Below are 27467 nucleotides of genomic sequence, written 5' to 3'. Positions count from 1 at the left end.
GACCTACTTGGTGGTGATATAGTCAATGACTGCTACTACAGACTTACAGGTGATATAGTCAATGACTGCTACTACAGACTTACAGGTGATATAGTCAATGACTGCTACTACAGACTTACCTGGTGGTGATATAGTCAATGACTGCTACTACAGACCTACCTGGTGGTGATATAGTCAATGACTGTTAGTACAGACTTACAGGTGATATAGTCAATGACTGCTACTACAGACCTACCTGGTGGTGATATAGTCAATGACTGCTACTACAGACTTACAGGTGATATAGTCAATGACTGCTACTACAGACTTACAGGTGATATAGTCAATGACTGCTACTATAGACTTACAGGTGATATAGTCAATGACTGCTACTACAGACCTACCTGGTGGTGATATAGTCAATGACCGCTACTACAGACTTACAGGTGATATAGTCAATGACTGCTACTACAGACTTACAGGTGATATAGTCAATGACTGCTACTATAGACTTACAGGTGATATAGTCAATGACTGCTACTACAGACTTACAGGTGATATAGTCAATGACTGCTACTATAGACTTACAGGTGATATAGTCAATGACTGCTACTACAGACCTACCTGGTGGTGATATAGTCAATGACTGCTACTACAGACTTACAGGTGATATAGTCAATGACTGCTACTACAGACTTACAGGTGATATAGTCAATGACTGCTACTATAGACTTACGGGTGATATAGTCAATGACTGCTACTACAGACTTACAGGTGATATAGTCAATGACTGCTACTACAGACCTACCTGGTGGTGATATAGTCAATGACTGCTACTACAGACCTACCTGGTGGTGATATAGTCAATGACTGCTACTACAGACTTACAGGTGATATAGTCAATGACTGCTACTACAGACTTACCTGGTGGTGATATAGTCAATGACTGCTACTACAGACTTACAGGTGATATAGTCAATGACTGCTACTACAGACTTACAGGTGATATAGTCAATGACTGCTACTACAGACTTACAGGTGATATAGTCAATGACTGCTACTACAGACCTACCTGGTGGTGATATAGTCAATGACTACTACTACAGACCTACCTGGTGGTGATATAGTCAATGACTACTACTACAGACCTACCTGGTGGTGATATAGTCAATGACTGCTACTACAGACTTACAGGTGATATAGTCAATGACTGCTACTACAGACTTACAGGTGATATAGTCAATGACTGCTACTACAGACTTACAGGTGATATAGTCAATGACTGCTACTACAGACTTACAGGTGATATAGTCAATGACTGCTACTACAGACTTACAGGTGATATAGTCAATGACTGCTACTACAGACTTACAGGTGATATAGTCAATGACTGCTAATATAGACTTACAGGTGATATAGTCAATGACTGCTACTACAGACATACAGGTGATATAGTCAATGACTGCTACTACAGACTTACAGGTGATATAGTCAATGACTGCTACTACAGACCTACCTGGTGGTGATATAGTTAATGACTGCTACTACAGACTTACAGGTGATATAGTCAATGACTGCTACTACAGACTTACAGGTGATATAGTCAATGACTGCTACTACAGACCTACCTGGTGGTGATATAGTTAATGACTGCTACTACAGACTTAAAGGTGATATAGTCAATGACTGCTACTACAGACCTACCTGGTGGTGATATAGTCAATGACTGCTACTACAGACTTACCTGGTGGTGATATAGTCAATGACTGTTACTACAGACTTACAGGTGATATAGTCAATGACTGCTACTACAGACTTACAGGTGATATAGTCAATGACTGCTACTACAGACTTACAGGTGATATAGTCAATGACTGCTACTATAGACTTACAGGTGATATAGTCAATGACTGCTACTACAGACTTACAGGTGATATAGTCAATGACTGCTACTACAGACTTACAGGTGATATAGTCAATGACTGCTAATATAGACTTACAGGTGATATAGTCAATGACTGCTACTACAGACTTACAGGTGATATAGTCAATGACTGCTACTACAGACTTACAGGTGATATAGTCAATGACTGCTACTACAGACCTACCTGGTGGTGATATAGTTAATGACTGCTACTACAGACTTACAGGTGATATAGTCAATGACTGCTACTACAGACTTACAGGTGATATAGTCAATGACTGCTACTACAGACCTACCTGGTGGTGATATAGTTAATGACTGCTACTACAGACTTAAAGGTGATATAGTCAATGACTGCTACTACAGACCTACCTGGTGGTGATATAGTCAATGACTGCTACTACAGACTTACCTGGTGGTGATATAGTCAATGACTGTTACTACAGACTTACAGGTGATATAGTCAATGACTGCTACTACAGACTTACAGGTGATATAGTCAATGACTGCTACTACAGACTTACAGGTGATATAGTCAATGACTGCTACTATAGACTTACAGGTGATATAGTCAATGACTGCTACTACAGACCTACCTGGTGGTGATATAGTCAATGACTGCTACTACAGACTTACCTGGTGGTGATATAGTCAATGACTGCTACTACAGACTTATAGGTGATATAGTCAATGACTGCTACTACAGACTTACAGGTGATATAGTCAATGACTGCTACTACAGACTTACAGGTGATATAGTCAATGACTGCTACTACAGACCTACCTGGTGGTGATATAGTCAATGACTGCTACTACAGACCTACCTGGTGGTGATATAGTCAATGACTGCTACTACAGACTTACAGGTGATATAGTCAATGACTGCTACTACAGACCTACCTGGTGGTGATATAGTCAACGACTGCTACTATAGACCTACCTGGTGGTGATATAGTCAATGACTGCTACTACAGACTTACAGGTGATATAGTCAATGACTGCTACTACAGACTTACAGGTGATATAGTCAATGACTGCTACTACAGACTTACAGGTGATATAGTTAATGACTGCTACTACAGACCTACCTGGTGGTGATATAGTCAATGACTGCTACTATAGACCTACCTGGTGGTGATATAGTCAATGACTGCTACTACAGACTTACAGGTGATATAGTCAATGACTGCTACTACAGACCTACCTGGTGGTGATATAGTCAATGACTGCTACTATAGACTTACAGGTGATATAGTCAATGACTGCTACTACAGACCTACCTGGTGGTGATATAGTCAATGACTGCTACTACAGACCTACCTGGTGGTGATATAGTCAATGACTGCTACTACAGACCTACCTGGTGGTGATATAGTCAATGACTGCTACTACAGACCTACCTGGTGGTGATATAGTCAATGACTGCTACTACAGACTTACCTGGTGGTGATATAGTCAATGACTGCTACTATAGACTTACAGGTGATATAGTCAATGACTGCTACTACAGACTTACGGGTGATATAGTCAATGACTGCTACTACAGACCTACCTGGTGGTGATATAGTCAATGACTGCTACTATAGACTTACGGGTGATATAGTCAATGACTGCTACTACAGACCTACCTGGTGGTGATATAGTCAATGACTGCTACTACAGACTTACCTGGTGGTGATATAGTCAATGACTGCTACTACAGACTTACAGGTGATATAGTCAATGACTGCTACTACAGACTTACAGGTGATATAGTTAATGACTGCTACTACAGACCTACCTGGTGGTGATATAGTCAATGACTGCTACTACAGACTTACAGGTGATATAGTCAATGACTGCTACTACAGACCTACCTGGTGGTGATATAGTCAATGACTGCTAATACAGACCTACCTGGTGGTGATATAGTCAATGACTGCTACTACAGACTTACAGGTGATATAGTCAATGACTGCTACTACAGACTTACAGGTGATATAGTCAATGACTGCTGCCAATGAATCACACTGATTTAAAGCTGTTAAACACACACAGGAGAGTATTTCTAAAATAGTTTTATGTTCACTTACCAACAATTAGGATAAAGATTGGGAACAAAGTTGTGTAAATGCCATCACTAAAGAATTCCACCCACTCTGTTGTCTGGTCACTTGATACAACTGTACAACTACTTGTCATATGATCACTGACTGCTGATAACAGGTCAAACACTGCACAACAAAATGATTGGGTAGCTAGGGATGGTGAACTTTGAAGACTTTCACTGCAGCTCTGTGAGAATACAGGTGAAAATATCATTATCAATGTCATCATCATCATCATCATCTTCATCATCACCACCATCATCATCATCATCATCATCATCACAACATCATCATCGTCGTCGTCACAATGTTATTAAGTTAGGGAGAACCCTGATACATACCTGAATACATGATACAAGACTCTACACATCATGAAATACCGGTGTGATGTTATTAAGTTAGGGAGAACCCTGATACATACCTGAATACATGATACAAGACTACACATCATAAAATCCCAGTGTGATGTTATTAAGTTAGGGACAACCCTGATACATACCTGAATACATGATACAAGACTACACATCATGAAATCCCAGTGTGATGTTATTAAGTTAGGGACAACCCTGATACATACCTGAATACATGATACAAGACTACACATCATGAAATCCCAGTGTGATGTTATTAAGTTAGGGACAACCCTGATACATACCTGAATACATGATACAAGACTACACATCATGAAATCCCAGTGTGATGTTATTAAGTTAGGGACAACCCTGATACATACCTGAATACATGATACAAGACTACACATCATGAAATTCCAGTGTGAGGTTATTAAGTTAGGGACAACCCTGACACATACCTGAATATATGATACAAGACTACACATCATGAAATCCCAGTGTGAGGTTATTAAGTTAGGGACAACCCTGATACATACCTGAATACATGATACAAGACTACACATCATAAAATCCCAGTGTGAGGTTATTAAGTTAGGGAGAACCCTGACACATACCTGAATACATGATACAAGACTACACATCATAAAATCCCAGTGTGAGGTTATTAAGTTAGGGAGAACCCTGACACATACCTGAATATATGATACAAGACTACACATCATGAAATCCCAGTGTGAGGTTATTAAGTTAGGGACAACCAAGATACATACCTGAATACATGATACAAGACTACACATCATGAAATCCCAGTGTGAGGTTATTAAGTTAGGGATAAACCTGATACATACCTGAATCCATGATACAAGACTACACATCATGAAATACAAGTGTGAGGTTATTAAGTTAGGGAGAACCCTGATACATACCTGAATACATGATACAAGACTACACATCATAAAATCCCAGTGTGAGGTTATTAAGTTAGGGAGAACCCTGACACATACCTGAATACATGATACAAGACTACACATCATAAAATCCCAGTGTGAGGTTATTAAGTTAGGGAGAACCCTGACACATACCTGAATATATGATACAAGACTACACATCATGAAATCCCAGTGTGAGGTTATTAAGTTAGGGACAACCAAGATACATACCTGAATACATGATACAAGACTACACATCATGAAATCCCAGTGTGAGGTTATTAAGTTAGGGATAAACCTGATACATACCTGAATCCATGATACAAGACTACACATCATGAAATACAAGTGTGAGGTTATTAAGTTAGGGAGAACCCTGATACGTACCTGAATACATGATACAAGACTACACATCATGAAATCCCAGTGTGAGGTTATTAAGTTAGGGACAACCCTGATACATACTTGAATACATGATACAAGACTACACATCATGAAATCCCAGTGTGAGGTTATTAAGTTAGGGAGAACCCTGATACATACCTGAATACATGATACAAGACTACACATCATGAAATCCCAGTGTGAGGTTATTAAGTTAGGGAGAACCCTGATACATACCTGAATCCATGATACAAGACTACACATCATAAAATCCCAGTGTGAGGTTATTATCAACTCTGGTTTATTCATCACTGCATTTAACATCAACTGAACTATTTCTATGTTGAAATTGATTTTATTGACACTGGCATCATTCACATTGCTGAAAGATAAAGGGTTTACAGTATTAGTTTTAAAAATTTATGATTCCATTAATTTGTTTATATTGAATCAACTACAGGCTTACAATATGGTTGGTGATAAAAATAATAAAGTGACTATATAAACAAATTTTATCACTTTCACACTTTTTATTGATGATAAAGATTCTTATAATATACTTAATCCTGATATATCAAACATCATTATGTGGTATTATTAATTATTATGCAGTTGTCTCTCAAAAGATGATGGCATTTAAAATTGTCATGCATGCACTTATGTATGCAACTGCATGTGTGTGATGACATATACATGTGTGCACACATTTGAACATACATGCACACATGCACTCTTTCTTTTTTTTTTGAGAAATCAAAGGATAGCGCCTGCTGCAGAGAACGACCTTTGTTGAACCCTTGGGCATAAAATTTGAGAATGTTTACACCAACTAATAGAGCTGAAGGTGCTTTAGCAATATTCTCTTTTCTACCACTAGAGGGCACTAGTCATCAGAAAGGAGATTATATTTTGGACTTACCAACCAAACAAAAACAAATCTTCATGTTCTTCTCTCCATGAACTCAGTAGATTTAAAACACTTGATATAAGATCTTTGGTGAGGTTTGCATCTTGCTGGAAGCATTTATTTAACACACAAAGGGCACCAAGACTACCTAAGTATGACAAAATAGATAAATTTTGAACATTTCAAATGTACTTTGGTGAGGTTTGTATCTTGCTGGAAGCATTTATTGGGGACACCTAGGGTAGTAAGACTACCTAAGTATGACAAAATAGATAAATTGTGAACATTTCAAATGTACTTTGGTGAGGTTTGTATCTTGCTAGAAGTATTTATTGGGGACACCTAGGGTAGTAAGACTACCTAAGTATGACAAAATAGATAAATTTTGAACATTTCAAATGTACTTTGGTGAGGTTTGTATCTTGCTGGAAGCATTTATTGGGGACACCTAGGGTAGTAAGACTACCTAAGTATGACAAAATAGATAAATTGTGAACATTTCAAATGTACTTTGGTGAGGTTTGTATCTTGCTAGAAGTATTTATTGGGGACACCTAGGGTAGTAACACTACCTAAGTATGACAAAATAGATAAATATTGAACATTTCAAATGTACTTTGGTGAGGTTTGTATCTTGCTAGAAGTATTTATTGGGGACACCTAGGGTAGTAAGACTACCTAAGTATGACAAAATAGATAAATTTTGAACATTTCAAATCTACTTTGGTGAGGTTTGTATCCTGCTAGAAGCATTTATTGGGGACACCTAGGGTAGTAACACTACCTAAGTATGACAAAATAGATAAATTTTGAACATTTCAAATCTACTTTGGTGAGGTTTGTATCTTGCTAGAAGCATTTATTGGGTCACCTAGGGTAGTAAGACTACCTAAGTTTGACAAAATAGATAAACATTGAACATATCACATGTACTTTAGTGAGGTTTGTATCCTGCTAGAAGCATTTATTGGGGATACCTAGGGTAGTAAGACTACCTAAGTATGACAAAATAGATAAATTTTGAACATTTCACATACTTTGGTAAGGTTTGTATCCTGCTAGAAGCATTTATTGGGGACACCTAGGGTAGTAAGACTACCTAAGTATGACAAAATAGATAAATATTGATTACTAAACATGAGATCTTTGATAAGGTTTGTATCCTGCTAAAAGTATTTATTGGGGAAACCTAGGGCACTAATTAGTCTTCGTCTGTAGGACAAAATTGATATTTACAAAACAATGTAGATTATTGAATTTGATGTTCATAGTCAGATTGTCATTCACATTGTGTTTGACCAACTATGAGTGTGAGAAAGAAACATTTAAAACTAAAATACACCGATAAATTATATTTTAACCAGGTTTTTAATAACATTCGACAGTACAGACTATGATAATTACATTTCAAACTATAACACCTACCTGATACTGACTACACTATAACATTTCAAACCACAACACCTACCTGATACTGACTACACTATAACATTTCAAACCATAACACCTACCTGATACTGACTACACTATAACATTTCAAACCATAACACCTACCTGATACTGACTACACTATAACATCTCAAACTATAACACCTACCTGTTACTGACTACACTATAACATTTCAAACCATAACACCTACCTGATACTGACTACACTATAACATTTCAAACCATAACACCTACCTGATACTGACTACACTATAACATTTCAAACCACAACACCTACCTGATACTGACTACACTATAACATTTCAAACCACAACACCTACCTGATACTGACTACACTATAACATCTCAAACCACAACACCTACCTGATACTGACTACACTATAACATTTCAAACCACAACACCTACCTGATACTGACTACACTATAACATTTCAAACCATAACACCTACCTGATACTGACTACACTATAACATTTCAAACCATAACACCTACCTGATACTGACTACACTATAACATTTCAAACCATAACACCTACCTGATACTGACTACACTATAACATCTCAAACTATAACACCTACCTGTTACTGACTACACTATAACATTTCAAACCATAACACCTACCTGATACTGACTACACTATAACATTTCAAACCATAACACCTACCTGATACTGACTACACTATAACATCTCAAACTATAACACCTACCTGATACTGACTACACTATAATATTTCAAACCATAACACCTACCTGATACTGACAATATGTTATTCTCTGTACTGGTCAGCATACCAGCTGTGTTAATTTCAGTTAGTTGTAGAATGTGTTCTGACTTTAAATATGGAATAATACACTCAAGTGTTTGAAGACTGGATTCATGTAGTACAGCAAATCTGTAGGTTGCAGAGTAAAATATAACTAGGGCTTAGATTGGACAGTCCTACTATATCAAAACAGTGACCAATTACATCAAATACCAAATCACATGACATTTCTACATGTTCCAGAACTTGTACGTATTTTTGTTGCTTTTGAAAAGTTACTTCAAATACTCAGTATATGTTTTACTATTTACTGAAATATACCTAGTAATCAGTAGACAGAGGTATAATCTTACAACCATGTTAGGTCGGTATACATGAACTATTGCATTTACATATGAAATCTTTTCTCATAGTTATGTCTGTTTGTTAACCATAACTCAAACGCTACAAGGAACTGTGCAAGCACTATTTGAAACAAACTAGTATCACTTTATCTACCATCAAAAGATCATGTGTCCATTTACTTTTTGCACACTTTTTGAAAACATTTATTTTACCTAAAAACATGATCAGAAATCAATTTTTGAAATACAGTTTTTACGGTATTTACCACGGTGAGTGATTCCATTGGTAATTGGTTTAATACATTCCTGGTATTCTGTATGCACCAGCTGTTCACACATCATGATATAAAGTGTAACTATAATACTAACCTATCCATTGACCCAGCACACTGTAAGACATCTATTTCTAGTTTATTCAGGGTTTTACAGTTTGATAGCATGTATCCTAAGGACATGGACCACAGAATTCCATTTTTCAGAGACCTGGAAAAAGTTGTGATTGCAATATTAAAGTAAGTTAGACTTTCTGAATTAAATCAACGTCAAAGGCACGCATGATTTCACACACATACGCACACACATGCACGCAGACACACACATATATACATACACATACATGCACATGCAAAAACACACACGTGCACGACTTAATTCATTCATTCACTTGCTCATACATGTATGTACCTACCTCAGCTGTATGCATGCACACACACACACACACACACACACACACACACACACACGCACACACACACACGTCTTTACACACTTATTAAAACATTTGCAAACATATTTCAGCCTACTCATAGTCTACAAACACACAGTAACAAAGGGGAAAGTTGAAGAAAAAAATTCAAGCTGTTAATTCAAAATGAAATTAAAAACAAAACAAAACTACATGAACTCAAGAAGGTTATAATTATTGACATTTGAACATACACTATCCTATCAGTTGAATGAAACTCAAACAAAGTGTTTACAGAATTGTTTAAGATCTACTCTACCTTTCCAGAGTTGATGATAACAGTATTTCCCAATGTCCTGTCTTTAGATCCGATAACATTTTGGATAAACTTGAATTCAGTAATCTCCAGGCTGAGGAGATCTCAGGTTGTTTTTCAGACACTCTCTTCAGCTCCTAGTCAAAATAAAATGAAGTATTTCCATAAATATCTCTCATGTTAATAATATTATATGTAGCAATAGTGGGGAAAGGAATTTGTGTCAACTTTGGGTTCTATATAGAGTCATTTTGTGATTTTATATCATTTACATTATCTAAGAAATATTGAGTTGAAGAAAAGTTTCAAGAAATACTACTTTGAAACTTGTTCCTCATTCATTGTGTATATAGTTCCATGCCAGATGTACACTTGTTTTGCAATAACAATCCCCTGTGATTCATCTACCAAATGTTGACAATACCTGTTCTCCTGCTCCAAGTTCAAGACCAAGTTCACTACTACACCATATTAATCCATACACACACTCCAATAGTTGTGTTTTCATATCTCCTACATCCATAGTCCAGTCAGTATGTTTCATTTCAAGTTTTAGAATTGCATCATTTATAGCTTCCAGGTTTGCTTCTCCACCTTCCAGACCATCCTGTATGCTGTTACCATGACAACACTTTTGCAACAATACAGATGAGAATATGGCAAGTAAAGTGTGCCTTGGTACTATTGCACAGGAAGTTGTACAGGATTGTGGGATATCAGTAAAGGTCATGACCCTCTTCAACATTAATGTAGATTTCCACTGTATAAGGGATAAGAAAAAAAACAAGTTTTCAGTGTTGAATACATCTATCAATTCATGATTTTTTGAGTTTACTAGAATTAGTACAAATACTGTATAACATATTTTAGATAAACACTGATATGGGTAACACTATTTTTGTTGTTTCTCATTTCCCAACCAACCCAAATTTTCAGCTCTGACATCATCATCTAAAAAAAAAAAATTATTTTCACCCACTTCATTATGGAACAGCACCCTCTCTGGCAAGAATAAGCAAGTGTCTAGACTGTCGATGTCATGTACAGTCATGGCAGTGATGATGACACTTGTTCACGAACAGAGTATTTCTTTCATGATGGAAATTATTCAAGAAAGGGGGTCCGAGAACATGCCAATTGTGTAGAGAACCTGGGAAAGGGCTGATAACCAGGAATCCAATAAAAAGAGGATAGAGAGGAGGAAAAGGAGAGGCAGAGAAACATGAAGATGATTTTTTGTTTGTTTATTTTTTTTTACATCAACCAACCAACCCATAGTTGCCATGAAAAAGTAATGAGAAACATTATAAAAATAGGGTTACCCTAATGGTAAGGTCAATAGTCTATATAGCTTGTAGTTGAGGCAAAACATAGAAATGGAAAAAAGAGTTTTTAAATTGCTAAAAAAATTGCAAGTATTACATTTACACTCAAATGTTGGCATCAATTTTAAGATTTCAATGCTATTATGGAAATTATTCAATACAAATTTTTCATATTGAATAAGCAATGTACACAATATAATGTTCTATGAAACACCAATATCTTACTATCTCCATTACCGCATGGCTATTATTACAATAACTATGACATTGTGGAGTCAGCTATACCAAAAACACTGTGTATACTGACTTCAATGATCAATGGTAAAAACAGAACTCTTACATTGCTATGCAACTGCATTCGATGTTCATCCCACTCATCATCTGTTGGCATCATCAGTTCTAGTAAGGCATAAATGATAGGAGACTTTCTTCTTAGACTTTCTTCATTCTCATCACTATCATCATCATCATCGTCATCATTATCATCTTGTGGAAGACTGTTAATAATTATTTCACATAATTCAACCGCTGATTCTGCTAGCGCCCTCACACTGTGAAAACAAGAATAAAATATTAGCATTCTAAGCACTTACACTTGACAGCAATATAGAATATAATGATAACTGTTGTTAGTGGGTGTTTTAAACTACTGGTAATTATTTAAGACCAAATACACTTTAACTGTGGACAACAAAAGTCAATGATATTCACACATTCATAAACTTTGACCAAAGCCCCTTTTACAGCACTCTCTGACACACACCATCAAGATGATATTCCAGTGTCACAGAAGAAATATCAGCTCCAGTTTGTGAGAATGTGTTATCTTATCAATCTCTCTCCTTGAACTAAAATGTGATATACCAGAGACTATAAAATACTACAGGATCATTCCAAATTCTACTATGATATAGGGATTTCACATTATACCTGGTAGATGAGGAAGTTGTTAGTGTAGACTGTTTGATCCAAGTAGCAGCCTGGTATAGAAATCCTGTCTCATTCAATAGACCTCCTCTTTGACTTATCAATGACTTTGTACCAACTTGCCAAGTCTCTTTTAATTTCTCCATTACTACATCTTTGGGGGAAAAAGACACAAATGGATGAGATATTTCAGATGTCAAAGTGACACTTAAAATAGATCAGGTAGGATTCACTCCAAGCCTTTACAGATTTCACCAGGAGAGTATCTCTTCTCTGTCCCATCATCCCATGCATATTACATTACAAAACAAACAGAAATAATAATTATATGTATATGTACACTACTCACCTGACAAACCATAACTATTACAACAATTTAGTTGAAATAAAGTCAACAGAAGATGTTCAGCTGCTGGTATCATAAAACAACCCTGAATAGATACAATGTCAGAATAGAAAGTTGTATGATTAATTTACAAGTACTAGAATGTATTACAATCGCACAATGTCACACAACAAGCTCAATAACCAAACTTTTTATTTATTTATTTTTTTTTTTTTTAAATTTTTTTTTTTTTTTTTTTGGGGGGGGGGGTCTAGTGGCAATGTGATTGCTGAACTTCATTTTCGCACTTCTAACCAAATTTAGTTCACATCTTCAATGCTTACAGCTTCTGTATATACTACTGAGATTTTGATATTAAAGTTTTATAAAAATTTACTTCTGTGAGATACAGTGCTGGGTTTCCAGTTATACAGTAGTATTTTCATTTATTGAGCTTTGTGTGCGATAATCCCTAAAGTATGACTTGTTATGGGATACTTATACATCAAAATCTCATTTCATTTCAATAATGGTTCTATCACAGACTATGGAGTAGAAATTTGGCAATGGTTCTATCACAGACTATGGAGTAGAAATTTGGCAATGGTTCTATCACAGACTATGAAGTAGAAATTTGGCAATGGTTCTATCACAGACTATGGAGTAGAAATTTGGCAATGGTTCTGTCACAGACTATGGAGTAGAAATTTGGCAATGGTTCTATCACAGACTATGGAGTAGAAATTTGGCAATGGTTCTATCACAGACTATGGAGTAGAAATTTGGCAATGGTTCTATCACAGACTATGGAGTAGAAATTTGGCAATGGTTCTATCACAGACTATGGAGTAGAAATTTGGCAATGGTTCTATCACAGACTATGGAGTAGAAATTTCTCAATGGTTCTATCACAGACTATGGAGTAGAAATTTGGCAATGGTTCTATCACAGACTATGGAGTAGAAATTTCTCAATGGTTCTATCACAGACTATGGAGTACAAATTTCTCAATGGTTCTATAACAGACTATGGAGTAGAAATTTGGCAATGGTTCTATCACAGACTATGGAGTAGAAATTTGGCAATGGTTCTATCACAGACTATGGAGTAGAAATTTCTCAATGGTTCTATCACAGACTATGGAGTACAAATTTCTCAATGGTTCTATCACAGACTATGGAGTAGAAATTTGGCAATGGTTCTATCACAGACTATGGAGTAGAAATTTCTCAATGGTTCTATCACAGACTATGGAGTAGAAATTTCTCAATGGTTCTACCTCATTCTACCTTGGTGAATAAAGTCCTTCCAGTTTCCCACACAAATATTGAGTCACATGTAATTAAACTCTGTATAAGTGAATATAATATGACTACCACTAAAAAATACAGTGAATTTAACTCAGAAGGGACCTTTCTGTAATGTAGCACCCTCTAGAGGGGGAACAGAGTAAAAAGAATTGCTCTGAGTGGCAAGAAGGGAATTAGGAATCTGTAAGTACACAAGGAAGTTACTGATGACATCACAAAGCTATTCAATTACTAACTTGACAGGCATGACAGACATTACTGATGACATCATAAATCTATTACTTACTTGAAGTGTATGGAAGAAGTTACTGATGACATCATAAATCTATTACTAAAACCTGAAGGGTATGGAAAAAGTTATTGATGACATCATAAATTTATTACTAACATGAAGGGCATGGAAGAAGTTACTGATGATATCATAAATCTATTACTAACCTGAAGGGCATGGAAGAAGTTATTGATGACATCATAAATTTATTACTAACATGAAGGGCATGAAAGAAGTTACTGATGACATCATAAATCTATTACTAACATGAAGGGTATGGAAGAAGTTACTGATGACATCATAAATCTATTACTAACCTGAAGGGTATGGAAGAAGTTACTGATGACATCACAAATCTATTACTTACTTGAAGTGTATGGAAGAAGTTACTGATGACATCATAAATTTATTACTAACATGAAGGGCATGGAAGAAGTTACTGATGACATCATAAATCTATTACTAACCTGAAGGGCATGGAAGAAGTTACTGATGACATCATAAATATATTACTAACTTGAAGGGCATGGAAGAAGCTACTGATGACATCATAAATATATTACTAACTTGAAGGGTATGGAAGAAGTTACTGATGACATCATAAATCTATTACTAACCTGAAGGGCATGGAAGAAGTTACTGATGACATCATAAATATATTACTAACCTGAAGGGTATGGAAGAAGTTACTGATGACATCATAAATCTATTACTAACCTGAAGGGCATGGAAGAAGTTACTGATGACATCACAAATCTATTACTAACCTGAAGGGCATGAAAGAAGTTACTGATGACATCATAAATCTATTACTAACCTGAAGGGTATGGAAGAAGTTACTGATGACATCATAAATCTATTACTAACCTGAAGGGTATGGAAGAAGCTACTGATGACATCATAAATATATTACTAACTTGAAGGGTATGGAAGAAGTTACTGATGACATCATAAATCTATTACTAACCTGAAGGGCATGGAAGAAGTTACTGATGACATCACAAATCTATTACTAACCTGAAGGGCATGGAAGAAGTTACTGATGACATCACAAATCTATTACTAACCTGAAGGGCATGGAAGAAGTTACTGATGACATCACAAATCTATTACTAACCTGAAGGGCATGGAAGAAGTTACTGATGACATCACAAATCTATTACTAACCTGAAGGGTATGGAAGAAGTTACTGATGACATCATAAATCTATTACTAACCTGAATGGCATGGAAGAAGTTACTGATGACATCACAAATCTATTACTAACCTGAAGGGTATGGAAGAAGTTACTGATGACATCATAAATCTATTACGAACCTGAAGGGTGTGAAAGAAGTTACTGATGACATCATAAATCTATTACTAACCTGAAGGGCATGAAAGAAGTTACTGGTGACATCATAAATCTATTACTAACCTGAAGTGTATGGAAGAAGTTACTGATGACATCATAAATCTATTACTAACCTGAAGTGCATGGAAGAAGTTACTGATGACATCACAAATCTATTACTAACCTGAAGGGCATGGAAGAAGTTACTGATGACATCATAAATCTATTACGAACCTGAAGGGTGTGAAAGAAGTTACTGATGACATCATAAATCTATTACTAACCTGAAGGGTGTGAAAGAAGTTACTGATGACATCATAAATCTATTACTAACCTGAAGGGCATGGAAGAAGTTACTGATGACATCATAAATCTATTACTAACCTGAAGGGTATGGAAGAAGTTACTGATGACATCATAAATCTATTACTAACCTGAAGGGTATGGAAGAAGTTACTGATGACATCATAAATCTATTACTAACCTGAAGGGTATGGAAGAAGTTACTGATGACATTACAAATCTATTACTAACCTGAAGGGTATGGAAGAAGTTACTGATGACATCATAAATCTATTACTAACCTGAAGGGCATGAAAGAAGTTACTGATGACATCATAAATCTATTACTAACCTGAAGGGTGTGAAAGAAGTTACTGATGACATCACAAATCTATTACTAACCTGAAGGGTATGGAAGAAGTCACTGATGACATCACAAATCTATTACTAACCTGAAGGGCATGGAAGAAGTTACTGATGACATCAAAAATCTATTACTAACCTGAAGGGCATGAAAGAAGTTACTGATGACATCATAAATCTATTACTAACCTGAAGGGTATGGAAGAAGTTACTGATGACATCACAAATCTATTACTAACCTGAAGGGCATGGAAGAAGTTACTGATGACATCACAAATCTATTACTAACCTGAAGGGTGTGAAAGAAGTTACTCATGACATCATAAATCTATTACTAACCTGAAGGGTGTGAAAGAAGTTACTGATGACATCATAAATCTATTACTAACCTGAAGGGCATGGAAGAAGTTACTGATGACATCATAAATATATTACTAACCTGAAGGGTATGGAAGAAGTTACTGATGACATCACAAATCTATTACTAACCTGAAGGGCATGAAAGAAGTTACTGATGACATCACAAATCTATTACTAACCTGAAGGGCATGAAAGAAGTTACTGATGACATCATAAATCTATTACTAACCTGAAGGGCATGAAAGAAGTTACTGATGACATCACAAATCTATTACTAACCTGAAGGGCATGAAAGAAGTTACTGATGACATCACAAATCTATTACTAACCTGAAGGGCATGAAAGAAGTTACTGATGACATCACAAATCTATTACTAACCTGAAGGGTATGGAAGAAGTTACTGATGACATCACAAATCTATTACTAACCTGAAGGGTATGGAAGAAGTTACTGATGACATCACAAATCTATTACTAACCTGAAGGGCATGAAAGAAGTTACTGATGACATCACAAATCTATTACTAACCTGAAGGGCATGAAAGAAGTTACTGATGACATCACAAATCTATTACTAACCTGAAGGGCATGAAAGAAGTTACTGATGACATCACAAATCTATTACTAACCTGAAGGGCATGGAAGAAGTTACTGATGACATCATAAATCTATTACTAAACTGAAGGGCATGAAAGAAGTTACTGATGACATCACAAATCTATTACTAACCTGAAGGGCATGAAAGAAGTTACTGATGACATCATAAATCTATTACTAACCTGAAGGGCATGGAAGAAGTTACTGATGACATCATAAATTTATTACTAACCTGAAGGGCATTGAAGAAGTTACTGATGACATCACAAATCTATTACTAACCTGAAGGGTATGGAAGAAGTTACTGATGACATCATAAATCTATTACTAACCTGAAGGGCATTGAAGAAGTTACTGATGACATCACAAATCTATTACTAACCTGAAGGGCATGAAAGAAGTTACTGATGACATCATAAATCTATTACGAACCTGAAGGGTATGAAAGAAGTTACTGATGACATCATAAATCTATTACTAACCTGAAGGGTATGGAAGAAGTTACTGATGACATCATAAATCTATTACTAACCTGAAGGGCATTGAAGAAGTTACTGATGACATCACAAATCTATTACTAACCTGAAGGGCATGAAAGAAGTTACTGATGACATCATAAATCTATTACGAACCTGAAGGGTATGAAAGAAGTTACTGATGACATCATAAATCTATTACTAACCTGAAGGGCATGGAAGAAGTTACTGATGACATCACAGATGAAACTGACACACCTCTGTAATTGTTGTTGATTGACAGACATTTCATCTTTTGATTTGGGTAATGACTGATGAAATGTATTCAATATCTGTTCCATGTATTCACCAGCTATGACAGGTTCTGAAATATACAATGTAGTAAATATGGTTTACTTAGGAAATGACTGGCAATACTTGAAACAGAAAGCACAAGATTCAAGACATTACATAATATATGTCACCTAGAATTTATGTGGAAAATTTCCAGGTTCATGTATTTCTGATTGGACAAGAATGTAGAGCAGTGGACTGACTGTATAATAGATACATATTTTGTTTTGAACTTCAAACTAGGGAGTTAAGGTTAGACGTAGATTAGGGATGGGAATAGAGTTAGACTCCCTAGCTTTAATGTGATTCTACCAACTCTACAATAGATACATATTTGTATCTGAGCTAGGGAGCTGTGGTTTGGGTTAGGTGAGGGGTTTTGGATCCCCTAATTTATATTGACCATGACATCAACAACTATTCAAAATTTATCTATGATCAACTATGTATTTTGCAAATGGCACATGAACATTTTCATTCCAAGCATCATTTACTTTCAAGTTGAAACTGAGACCTACCAAGTTTTTGATTGGTTGAAAGACCAAGACTAATTAACATCCAGCTGCATTCATTGGTTGATTCAGAAGGGTCAGAGGTCATACTGTCATGACATAGCTGTTTTGTGACTTGGACTAGTTTGCTTCCAAACTCAGGTCCTTTCAACCATTTCATAATTGCTGCATCACTTGATGTGGAAACAGCCTGAAGATTGAAAAAAGAAGACAATTATTGAATAGGATGTAGTAAATGTGGACAATTACAAACACTACATTTTGTGGAATGATAATTTTCTGTATCATGTCCAGTATACTTAGGCTACATAAGGTCATTGATATCAATCTACTTTGTGTTACAGCCTTGAGTTTTATCACAATTGGCAAAAGTAATGGAAATGCATGTCGGCCAGTGTGCCCTTTAATGATAGCCAAATTTTGTTGTTATGAGTTGAAATGAGAAAAACTGGCATTTTGAGTCACCACCTAGTAAGAGATAGGAGAACACCAAATTTTGGTGCATCACTAGAAATTGTGTGCATCAGTGATGCGTCCAATTGGCTTAGAGGGTACACTCAACACATAGTAAGAGATAGGAGAACACCAAATAATGGTGTGTCACTAGAAATTGTGTGCGTCAGTGATGCGTCAAATTGGCTTAGAAGGCACACTGATCGAGGCGTGTTAACACAGAGTTGTATATCCTACTAACACCATGGCTCCTTTTGTGGAGATGATTTGACGACATTCATTATACAACTGCATCCCCATCTCTTATTTTCACATCAAACCAGATCACATTGATCAGTTGTCAGGCACACACAACTTAGTATTATAACATATTTACAAAGAGAACATACAGACCATGCACAGTTGATATGAAAGAGGTTAAAAATAAAGCAAATCAAATGAAAATTTCTACCCCCAAATCTTGTAAATTACTAAGTTTGTAATTTAGAAATTTTCATTTGTAAATATGAACCCAGAGCCAAAGAACATTCATTCTTGCAAAACAAAACAAAACAAAACAATACAAAACAAAACAAAAGAATACAAAGCTTCTCAATCTGATTTTTACCAGATTCTGGAAGATCTACCAGGACTCAGTTACCTTATTGACTAAATTATGTAACACTATGGTATTACTGCATTTCTCCAACACTTCATTCAATAGTAGTATTTTCTCAACTTCATTGTCACATGACTGGACCACAGCAAGAATCATATCAACTAAACAGTCTATCCCATAATTTGCCGAGTCTCTGTTTTCCAGTTGTTCTATCCATGGAAGTAATATCTTGTGGAAAAAACTACCAGCATATGAGGCCCTGTTTTCAATTTCTCCATGGCTTATTTCTCCCTCTGTTTTTTTACTGTCTTTGACATCTGATGTGTCAACTTCTGTGAGTGCTTTAAATAGCTCTGAAGATGCAAAGTCTTTTACAAGCTTTGCTAAAAACTTTTGATGAATTTGAGATGGTTTTTGCTGCGCAAATTGATGAGACATTATGGATACTTTGCAGACAAGACTAAGTAGTGGTCCTTCTTTTATGGGTTGTGTATCAACTAAGTCATCTAATTCCTGTTTGATTGGTGTTTCTTCTCTATTCATCTGTTCAACAACAGGTTTCACTTTACTCCTAGCACCAGTACCAATACCTGGTCCATCTGTAAATTTAACCCTGGTGGATTTTTTTGCAGCTGCTTTTCGCACAACATTTGGTGACTTGACACATTCCAGTAAGAATGCAATATTTTCCAATGGTTGTCCCTTGGACATTTCATCTAACTCATCAACAACACTGATACATATTGGTGAAAAGTTGGTCCAGAATATATCTAAAACCCTGAGGTATGTTTCCTTCTGTGGATGATCAGACTGAATGTTCTTCTCCATGTGATTTAATAGACTTGAAGTATGACTGTACAGGGGAGATGATGCCAGCTGTGTTTTCTCTTCACGGATAGAGGCTTCCAGTAATGGAATCAGCTGATGGTGAAATATAAAGAAGGGGAAATACTGTCAATAGTTTTCTTTCCAAATTTTGGGAATGAAGTTTCAAATCAGAATAAACATTAATACAAAACACAAAGGAACAGAACAAATTTGTCATTGTATTTCAACCTCCCCAAGGCTACAACAAATTTGTATTTCAACCTCCCCTAGGCTACAACAAATTTGTATTTCAACCTCCCCTAGGCTACAACAAATTTGTCATAGTATTTCAAGTTCAACCTCCCTAGGCTACAACAAATTTGTATTTCAACCTCCCCTAGGCTTCAACAAATTTGTCATACTATTTGAACTCCCCTACGCTACAACAAATTTGTATTTCAACCTCCATAAGCTACAACAAATTTGTCATAGTATTTCAACCTCCCCTAGGCTAGAACAAATTTGTATTTCAACCTCCCCTAGGCTACAACAAATTTGTCATACTATTTGAACTCCCCTACGCTACAACAAATTTGTATTTCAACCTCCATAAGCTATAACAAATTTGTCACAGTATTTCAACCTCCCCTGGCCTACAACAAATTTGACATAGTATTTGAACTCCCCTACGCTACAACAAATTTGTATTTCAACCTCCATAAGCTACAACAAATTTGTCATAGTATTTCAACCTCCCCTAGGCTAGAATAAATTTGACATCATATTTCAACATAATAGTCCACACAACCTTACGTGACAAAATACAACAGAACAGTATCAACAATCTAACATGACAAAATACAACACGACATGACATGACATGAACAATATTTTATGAGGACCCTAGTCCAGAGTGAGATAATCCTGTAGAGTTATACAGCTCTCTGTACACCGTAGTCTCTAAATGCTACGTGAGTGTAAATCTTTAATATCTAGAGTTTACCTAGTCTAAAATGAGCTGATCCTGTATTCCTATACTGATCTGTAGTTTTAATGTTACTTGAGTGTGAATCTTAAATATTTTGAGTTTACCTGGTCTAAAATGAGATGATCTTGTATTGTTATACTGCCCTCTGTAGTTTGTAAATGTTGTAGTAATGAGAATCGTAGACACTCCATGAATGCTGTGATCACAGCTCCACATTCACTACTACTGCTGTGAACTCTGTCAGTTGTCAACCTAAATAGAGAAAAACAAATGAGATACAAATTTAAAGTGAATGCAAGTATGTACTAATGATTAAGTGCACATACTAGGTGTCTGCACTGCACCGCACTGCACTGCAATATTGGATTGCATACGTGTACGCAATGAGTGCATAATACAGTGTAGCTGTATACATACAGTGTAGCTCCATACACATACAATCCAAATATCCAAAGTTAACCCAATTCAAACAGTCTCAATTTTTGCAAGGATCCAAGCAACAAAACTTAACATGGGGGCTGATGATGTGAACATAATCGAGCAGCTGTTACAATGTCATGAACCACGTACAGATCTCTGTACGGCACCGTCTGAAATGTACCAGCCAAGAGGTGTTCATTTCATTCATATATTAAATGCACTACTTATCACAATGACTTTGCACATCAACACTACAACCAATCAGATGTTATAGAGACCACATAAATAGCATCTGTATATGAACCTATTGCTAGCCATAATGCCCTCAGTAATTACTGTAATATCTCTACCTTTAGGTGACTACGTTCTCATGTTTTCTCTATTGACTTCTTTTTCTTTGCATATAAATGAACCAAAATAAAGTTGTAAATAACTTACCCTGTTTTCATGTTGGTAAAAAATTCATGATAAAATCCTATTCCCTGTCCAATGACATCTACTGGTATTTTACTAAGTAGTGGTAATAAGTTGGGATAGATGACAGTGGCGGAACCATTACCAGCATTACGGAATATTACCCACAGTTTTGGTAGGAAGGCTTTCCTTGTGTTGATGTGTTTCCAACAATCCTGAGTGATAAAACATAACATGGAAGTTAGTCTTGAAGTGTGAACTTGTTTCATTGTTTTTATATGTGTAATATGCTGTTTTCCTATTTCCAGCTAGATAAAGCACATTTTACTTGGATTTTTTCAGAATTAACCACAGAATACTACATGTACATGTACACTGTATCACATGAGGGCAGTGTTTATTTGGTAAGGTCTATTTACAACAGCTTACAGTGATGGACAAAACCATTACACTGTATCACATGACGGCAGTTTTAATTTGAATAGGTCTATTCACAACAGATTACCATAATGGTAACAATTGCTACACTATCACATGAGGGCAGTGTTTATGTGGATAGGTCTATTTACAACAGCTTACCTTGATGGTACTAGCAATTGCTACACTATCACATTTATTTGGATAGGTCTATTAAATACTGTCAATGAGGAAATAACATCACTACCACATGAGGGCAGTGTTTATTTGGATAGGTCTATGCATTAACTTACAGTGATGGAGGAAACTACATACAACACTGCCTCCCAAAGAGTTTGACAAACAGCTGGATCTGTGTCATCAATATTACCAAGAACAGCTGGACAAAGTTTGCTTGCATAATTATCAACCACTTGAGGTATTGCCTGGCACATTGCTGAAATGGCAGAGAAAAATGCTCCCCTGATCTGGAATAAGAAAATATGTCAAATACAAAAATGTGTATCAGAGAACAAATTCTGTATATATGTATCTGTATCTGTATAAATACATCAAATGACCACACAACTGGTATATAATCGAGGGAAAGAGAGGGCTCTTATCTTAATCATTCTGTATGGATGTCTTGAAGGCATCATACAACACATCCAGCTTTAACCACGCTATCTTCAAGATTGTTCCCGTCTATTATTGTTCATGGGAAGAACGAGTTTTTGAACATAACTACAGTTTGGTATCTGGTAGCTATTAGAACGGTTTGTAGTGTATCTTTCCATTGTAGTTTGTGCTAGTAAATCCCCTCAAATTTTCTTGGTTTCATCGATCTCTTTGGTCTCTATGGTATGAAGTACAATGGAGGTGTCAGCATGAAATTAAAACTAAAACATCGAGGGACTGTGCATATCATACACATTTTATGTTCCCAAAGAACTATTTAGATAGATAAGAAACAGGCTTCCCACAGACCACTCATTACAAATATAAACAACACTACACTCCTGTAGCAGGCACTGTAGCACACTCCGACAAGCAGGCACTGTATGGGCACACACATATCACTTGTAACTTTGAATCAATACACTTGTATGTGTCAAAATCTGAGCCAGCAATGTGATGGTTTTAAATAGCTTGTTTGTTCCAAGGACAATGTGTATGTCTGTGTATCAGTAGGGGTTGGATGATGTGTTTATATTTGTATTGAGTGGTCTGTGGGAAGCCTGTTTCTTATCTATCTAAATTGTTCTTAGGGAACATAAAATGTGTATGATAGGCACAGTCGTTGGTGATCCCTCAATGTTTTAGTTGTATTTTGTACAAGACACTGTTTACTTTCAAGTTACAATACCATGTATCATAATTTGTTAAAGCTTACAGGTATAATTGTATAATTATGTACTTTAGTCATATCCACACAAGTAAAGCTTGTTTGTATTGAATTGGTTTGTCTTTACCATTACTTACACTATTTTATCACTTGAAAGGCTTACATTATTAGCTTAAATATGACAATGTAAAGAGAATGTCTTACTGGTGGTGCTTTGTTCTTGGCATACTTCCACAACTTTGGCTCTGTAAGGAAGCCCTGGTATGTTTCTTGTAGGTTTTCATGTTCTTGTTTTGGTAAGACAAGGAGGAAATGTCTGAATGCTAGCAGTGATGATGTTATCACTCGGTTATACTTGGCTTCCATTTCTTCTGGTGGTGTTGATCTGTGCAACAATCAAACACATAATATTTTATTATGCACTGTAACAGGTGCTGATAAAGTACAGGCCTAGTGATAATGCGGATTAGTATTCCAATTTAGGTGTGAAAAAACTGTTATCTGTTAGAGCTATAGAAAAGAATGATCCTGAAAAACAGACTAATCAAGGGAGGTAGATATGGGCTGACAGCCAACAAATACAACCAGCTACTCTGCAATATGTTACTGGCTACTTTTTCAGGAATTTGTTATAAAATATTTTGTTCTAACCAGTATATTTCCATCGTTGGGCAGATTTATGAGTCTCATTCCTTGATATTACTGCCTAATTTCCGTATTTTACCACCACCCCTTTGCTCTCATTATGATTACTATCAGAAGGAACATGACATTTTCTGGGTTTTTGTTACCTCAATAAGTATCACATCATCACTAGTATTAGTAATGTTCAAAAACTATTGATTTGTTTTGACAGTTATTTACTGCCCTAACCAGTGTGCCCTCTACTGATAGCCAAATTTTGTTGTGAATCAAAATGATAAAAACTGGCATTTCTTGTGAGTCACCACATAGTAAGAGATAGGAGAACACCAAATATTGGTGTGTCACTGGAAATTCTGTGTGTCAGTTGCACATCAAACTGACTTAGAAGGCACACTGCCCCTAACCATACTAACTTATTAAAATGCGTTAAACCCTAACTTATTAACTATAAACCTAAAATTTATGATTCCTGATATACAATATTGAATGTCATATGTTCAATCAGATTTCTACAAAATGTATTGAATCTTATCACCTGGGGTAAGTAAAATAAACCTCTTACCAGAATTTTAGTTAGTGTATTGACTATTCACTTACTTGGGATCACTTAGTGTTGACAGTGTTTGTTTAAACAGGTTGTCCTTTAAGTACTGCAATAAAACAATAGAATCAAAGTAAAACAATAGAATCAAAGTAAAACAATAGAATCAAAGTAAAACAATAGAATCAAAGTAAAACAATATAATCAAAGTTAAACAATAGAATCAAAGTAAAACAATAGAATCAAAGTAAACAATAGAAGCAAAGTAAAACAATAGAATCAAAGTAAAACAATAGAAGCAAAGTAAAACAATAGAATCAAAGTAAAACAATAGAATCAAAGTAAACAATAGAAGCAAAGTAAAACAATAGAATCAAAGTAAAACAATAGAAGCAAAGTAAAACAATAGAATCAAAGTAAAACAATAGAATCAAAGTAAAACAATAGAAGAAAAGTAAAACAATACAATCAAAGTAAAACAATAGAATCAAAGTAAAACAATAGAAGCAAAGTAAAACAATAGAATCAAAGTAAAACAATAGAATCAAAGTAAAACAATGGAATCAAAGAAAAACAATACAATCAAAGTAAAACAATATAATCAAAGTAAAACAATATAATCAAAGTAAAACAATAGAATCAAAGTAAAACAATCAATGGATGCATTATACATGTATTTTCCTTACAACAATTACATTAATTCTCTATAGGTTGATCAAAAGTGAGTGGTAGTGCATAAGTGCAATGTTAAATTTACCCCTCCCTAGCAGTGCTTCATGTAACCAGTCGCCATGACACTTAGCAGTGAATGAAATGTGTGTGAAAGAACTCTGAATGCCCATAACAGAGTATTACAGTAGTGTGTGTCTGCTGTCCTTATGCTATAATAAGCTGGCATTCACTCCCTGCCATCTCAGACCACTAACGAATATTAATAGTGGACTGGTCTGAGCTGCCATCAAACAACTTGTGAACAGCACTCCTAGCGGCCAAACCATGAAATCTTTTATCTTTCCTATAACCGGAATATGGTGTATTGGGGTATCACAGACTGTAAGGCGGTCAGCTGTTTCTGACTCAGTCTCCCTTTCATCAGTTTTCAGTCAGGAATATATCTCACAACAAAACAAAGAGTTTCAAACTTACAGCTAAAATGTCTTCTTTACAGTAGGCAATAGCTTCAGTTTGTTTAGTAGGTGGGAATGCAGCATTGAAGGCAGACTTAGCAGCACTAGCAGCAGGACCATACGTATCACACTGTCCTACTAACCATGGACCCATTAAAAATTTCAGATGTGGAGCTAAATTACGACGGACTTTGACAGCAACCTGTTCATGGGCTTGTTGGATGGCTTCCCGAACTCTCCTATCATGGTCCTATCAATATAAAATATTGCCATTAACTCAATGATAATACACCTTTCAAATAAGTAGTGCCCTCTAGTGGCAGTGTTTAGGCAATGCACTTGGTGTAGGGTAACTTAATGTGTCATCAAAAAAGTCCAGTCAGACTTACTTCTAACTATATAGTATACTTGTATCAATATGATCTTAGGTGACAAACTAGTACTAAGTAACTTAGACAACTTTGTAACAAAACCATCTAGCGTTCAATCATCGTGGGGTAGTCCCACTGGTCTTTACAGGAAATCACTTGTAATCACATTCATATTTAGTACCCAAATATCTATGACATTGGAAGTGAACACTTAAAAAAGACATACATTCAGCATCGTCGCAAACCATGGCCTCTTTTACGACACCGTCCAAAATATGCTGTCGGAACAGGTCTGGTTATTTTGAAGTTTTTTGAAGAAATAACAGCTCTGGTTTACGAGAATGACATTCAGGTTTACTGACAACAAAGCACTTCAAATATAACTTATTAACTAGTAGTACTTACATTAGCTATCTTTGCATAAAGTCGATGCCAGTATGGTAGTACACCTTTGACAATATCTTCATCTTTTTCTTTACACATTGCTGTAAACTCTTGAGTAGCCTAACAAATTAAAATTGTACACAGTTTGAAATGAAATGACAGCATGATATCATAGAATACATATTGCTACAATGAACTCATCCCATGTTTTGTTTTATCTGAAGATAATATTACCCTGGTAGTTGAGCCTTTCATTTTCTAAGATAGACACAAACTAAAACTACATGTATTGTCGCAACGTGTTGATAAAACAGTGATAAGCTATTGAATGGACGTTGGTTTAATTATAGTCTCAGTAGGGAGGTGTCTCTGAAAACTAGTCTATTTAGAGTTCCATGAACTTGCAGTGCTGTTTTGGGACTTCCAATGTTTACACTTATGTG

General features: G+C 35.8%; 1 protein-coding gene across 1 annotated transcript in view; it reads right to left on the bottom strand.

Annotated features, from left to right (window-relative positions):
* LOC144433048 (E3 ubiquitin-protein ligase listerin-like) overlaps positions 1-27467 on the bottom strand; it is a 49570-nt gene that overhangs the window by 21187 nt on the left and 916 nt on the right. Inside the window, exons 3-22 of the mRNA XM_078121360.1 lie at positions 27046-27144; positions 26289-26519; positions 25199-25251; positions 24161-24341; positions 22926-23099; positions 22240-22430; positions 21486-21633; positions 19629-20507; positions 18542-18725; positions 17897-18054; positions 12723-12804; positions 12377-12527; positions 11787-11997; positions 10546-10881; positions 10125-10258; positions 9490-9603; positions 8763-8905; positions 6576-6711; positions 5894-6038; positions 3976-4177 (exon numbers count right to left, since the gene is read on the bottom strand). Coding sequence (XP_077977486.1) covers positions 3976-4177; positions 5894-6038; positions 6576-6711; positions 8763-8905; positions 9490-9603; positions 10125-10258; positions 10546-10881; positions 11787-11997; positions 12377-12527; positions 12723-12804; positions 17897-18054; positions 18542-18725; positions 19629-20507; positions 21486-21633; positions 22240-22430; positions 22926-23099; positions 24161-24341; positions 25199-25251; positions 26289-26519; positions 27046-27144 — 3952 coding nt within the window. The remainder of the gene's footprint in view (positions 1-3975; positions 4178-5893; positions 6039-6575; positions 6712-8762; positions 8906-9489; positions 9604-10124; positions 10259-10545; positions 10882-11786; positions 11998-12376; positions 12528-12722; positions 12805-17896; positions 18055-18541; positions 18726-19628; positions 20508-21485; positions 21634-22239; positions 22431-22925; positions 23100-24160; positions 24342-25198; positions 25252-26288; positions 26520-27045; positions 27145-27467) is intronic.

Source organism: Glandiceps talaboti, chromosome 3 (assembly GCF_964340395.1).
Source record: "Glandiceps talaboti chromosome 3, keGlaTala1.1, whole genome shotgun sequence".
NCBI lineage: Eukaryota > Metazoa > Hemichordata > Enteropneusta > Spengelidae > Glandiceps > Glandiceps talaboti.
This window is presented reverse-complemented; position numbering and strand designations above follow the sequence as displayed.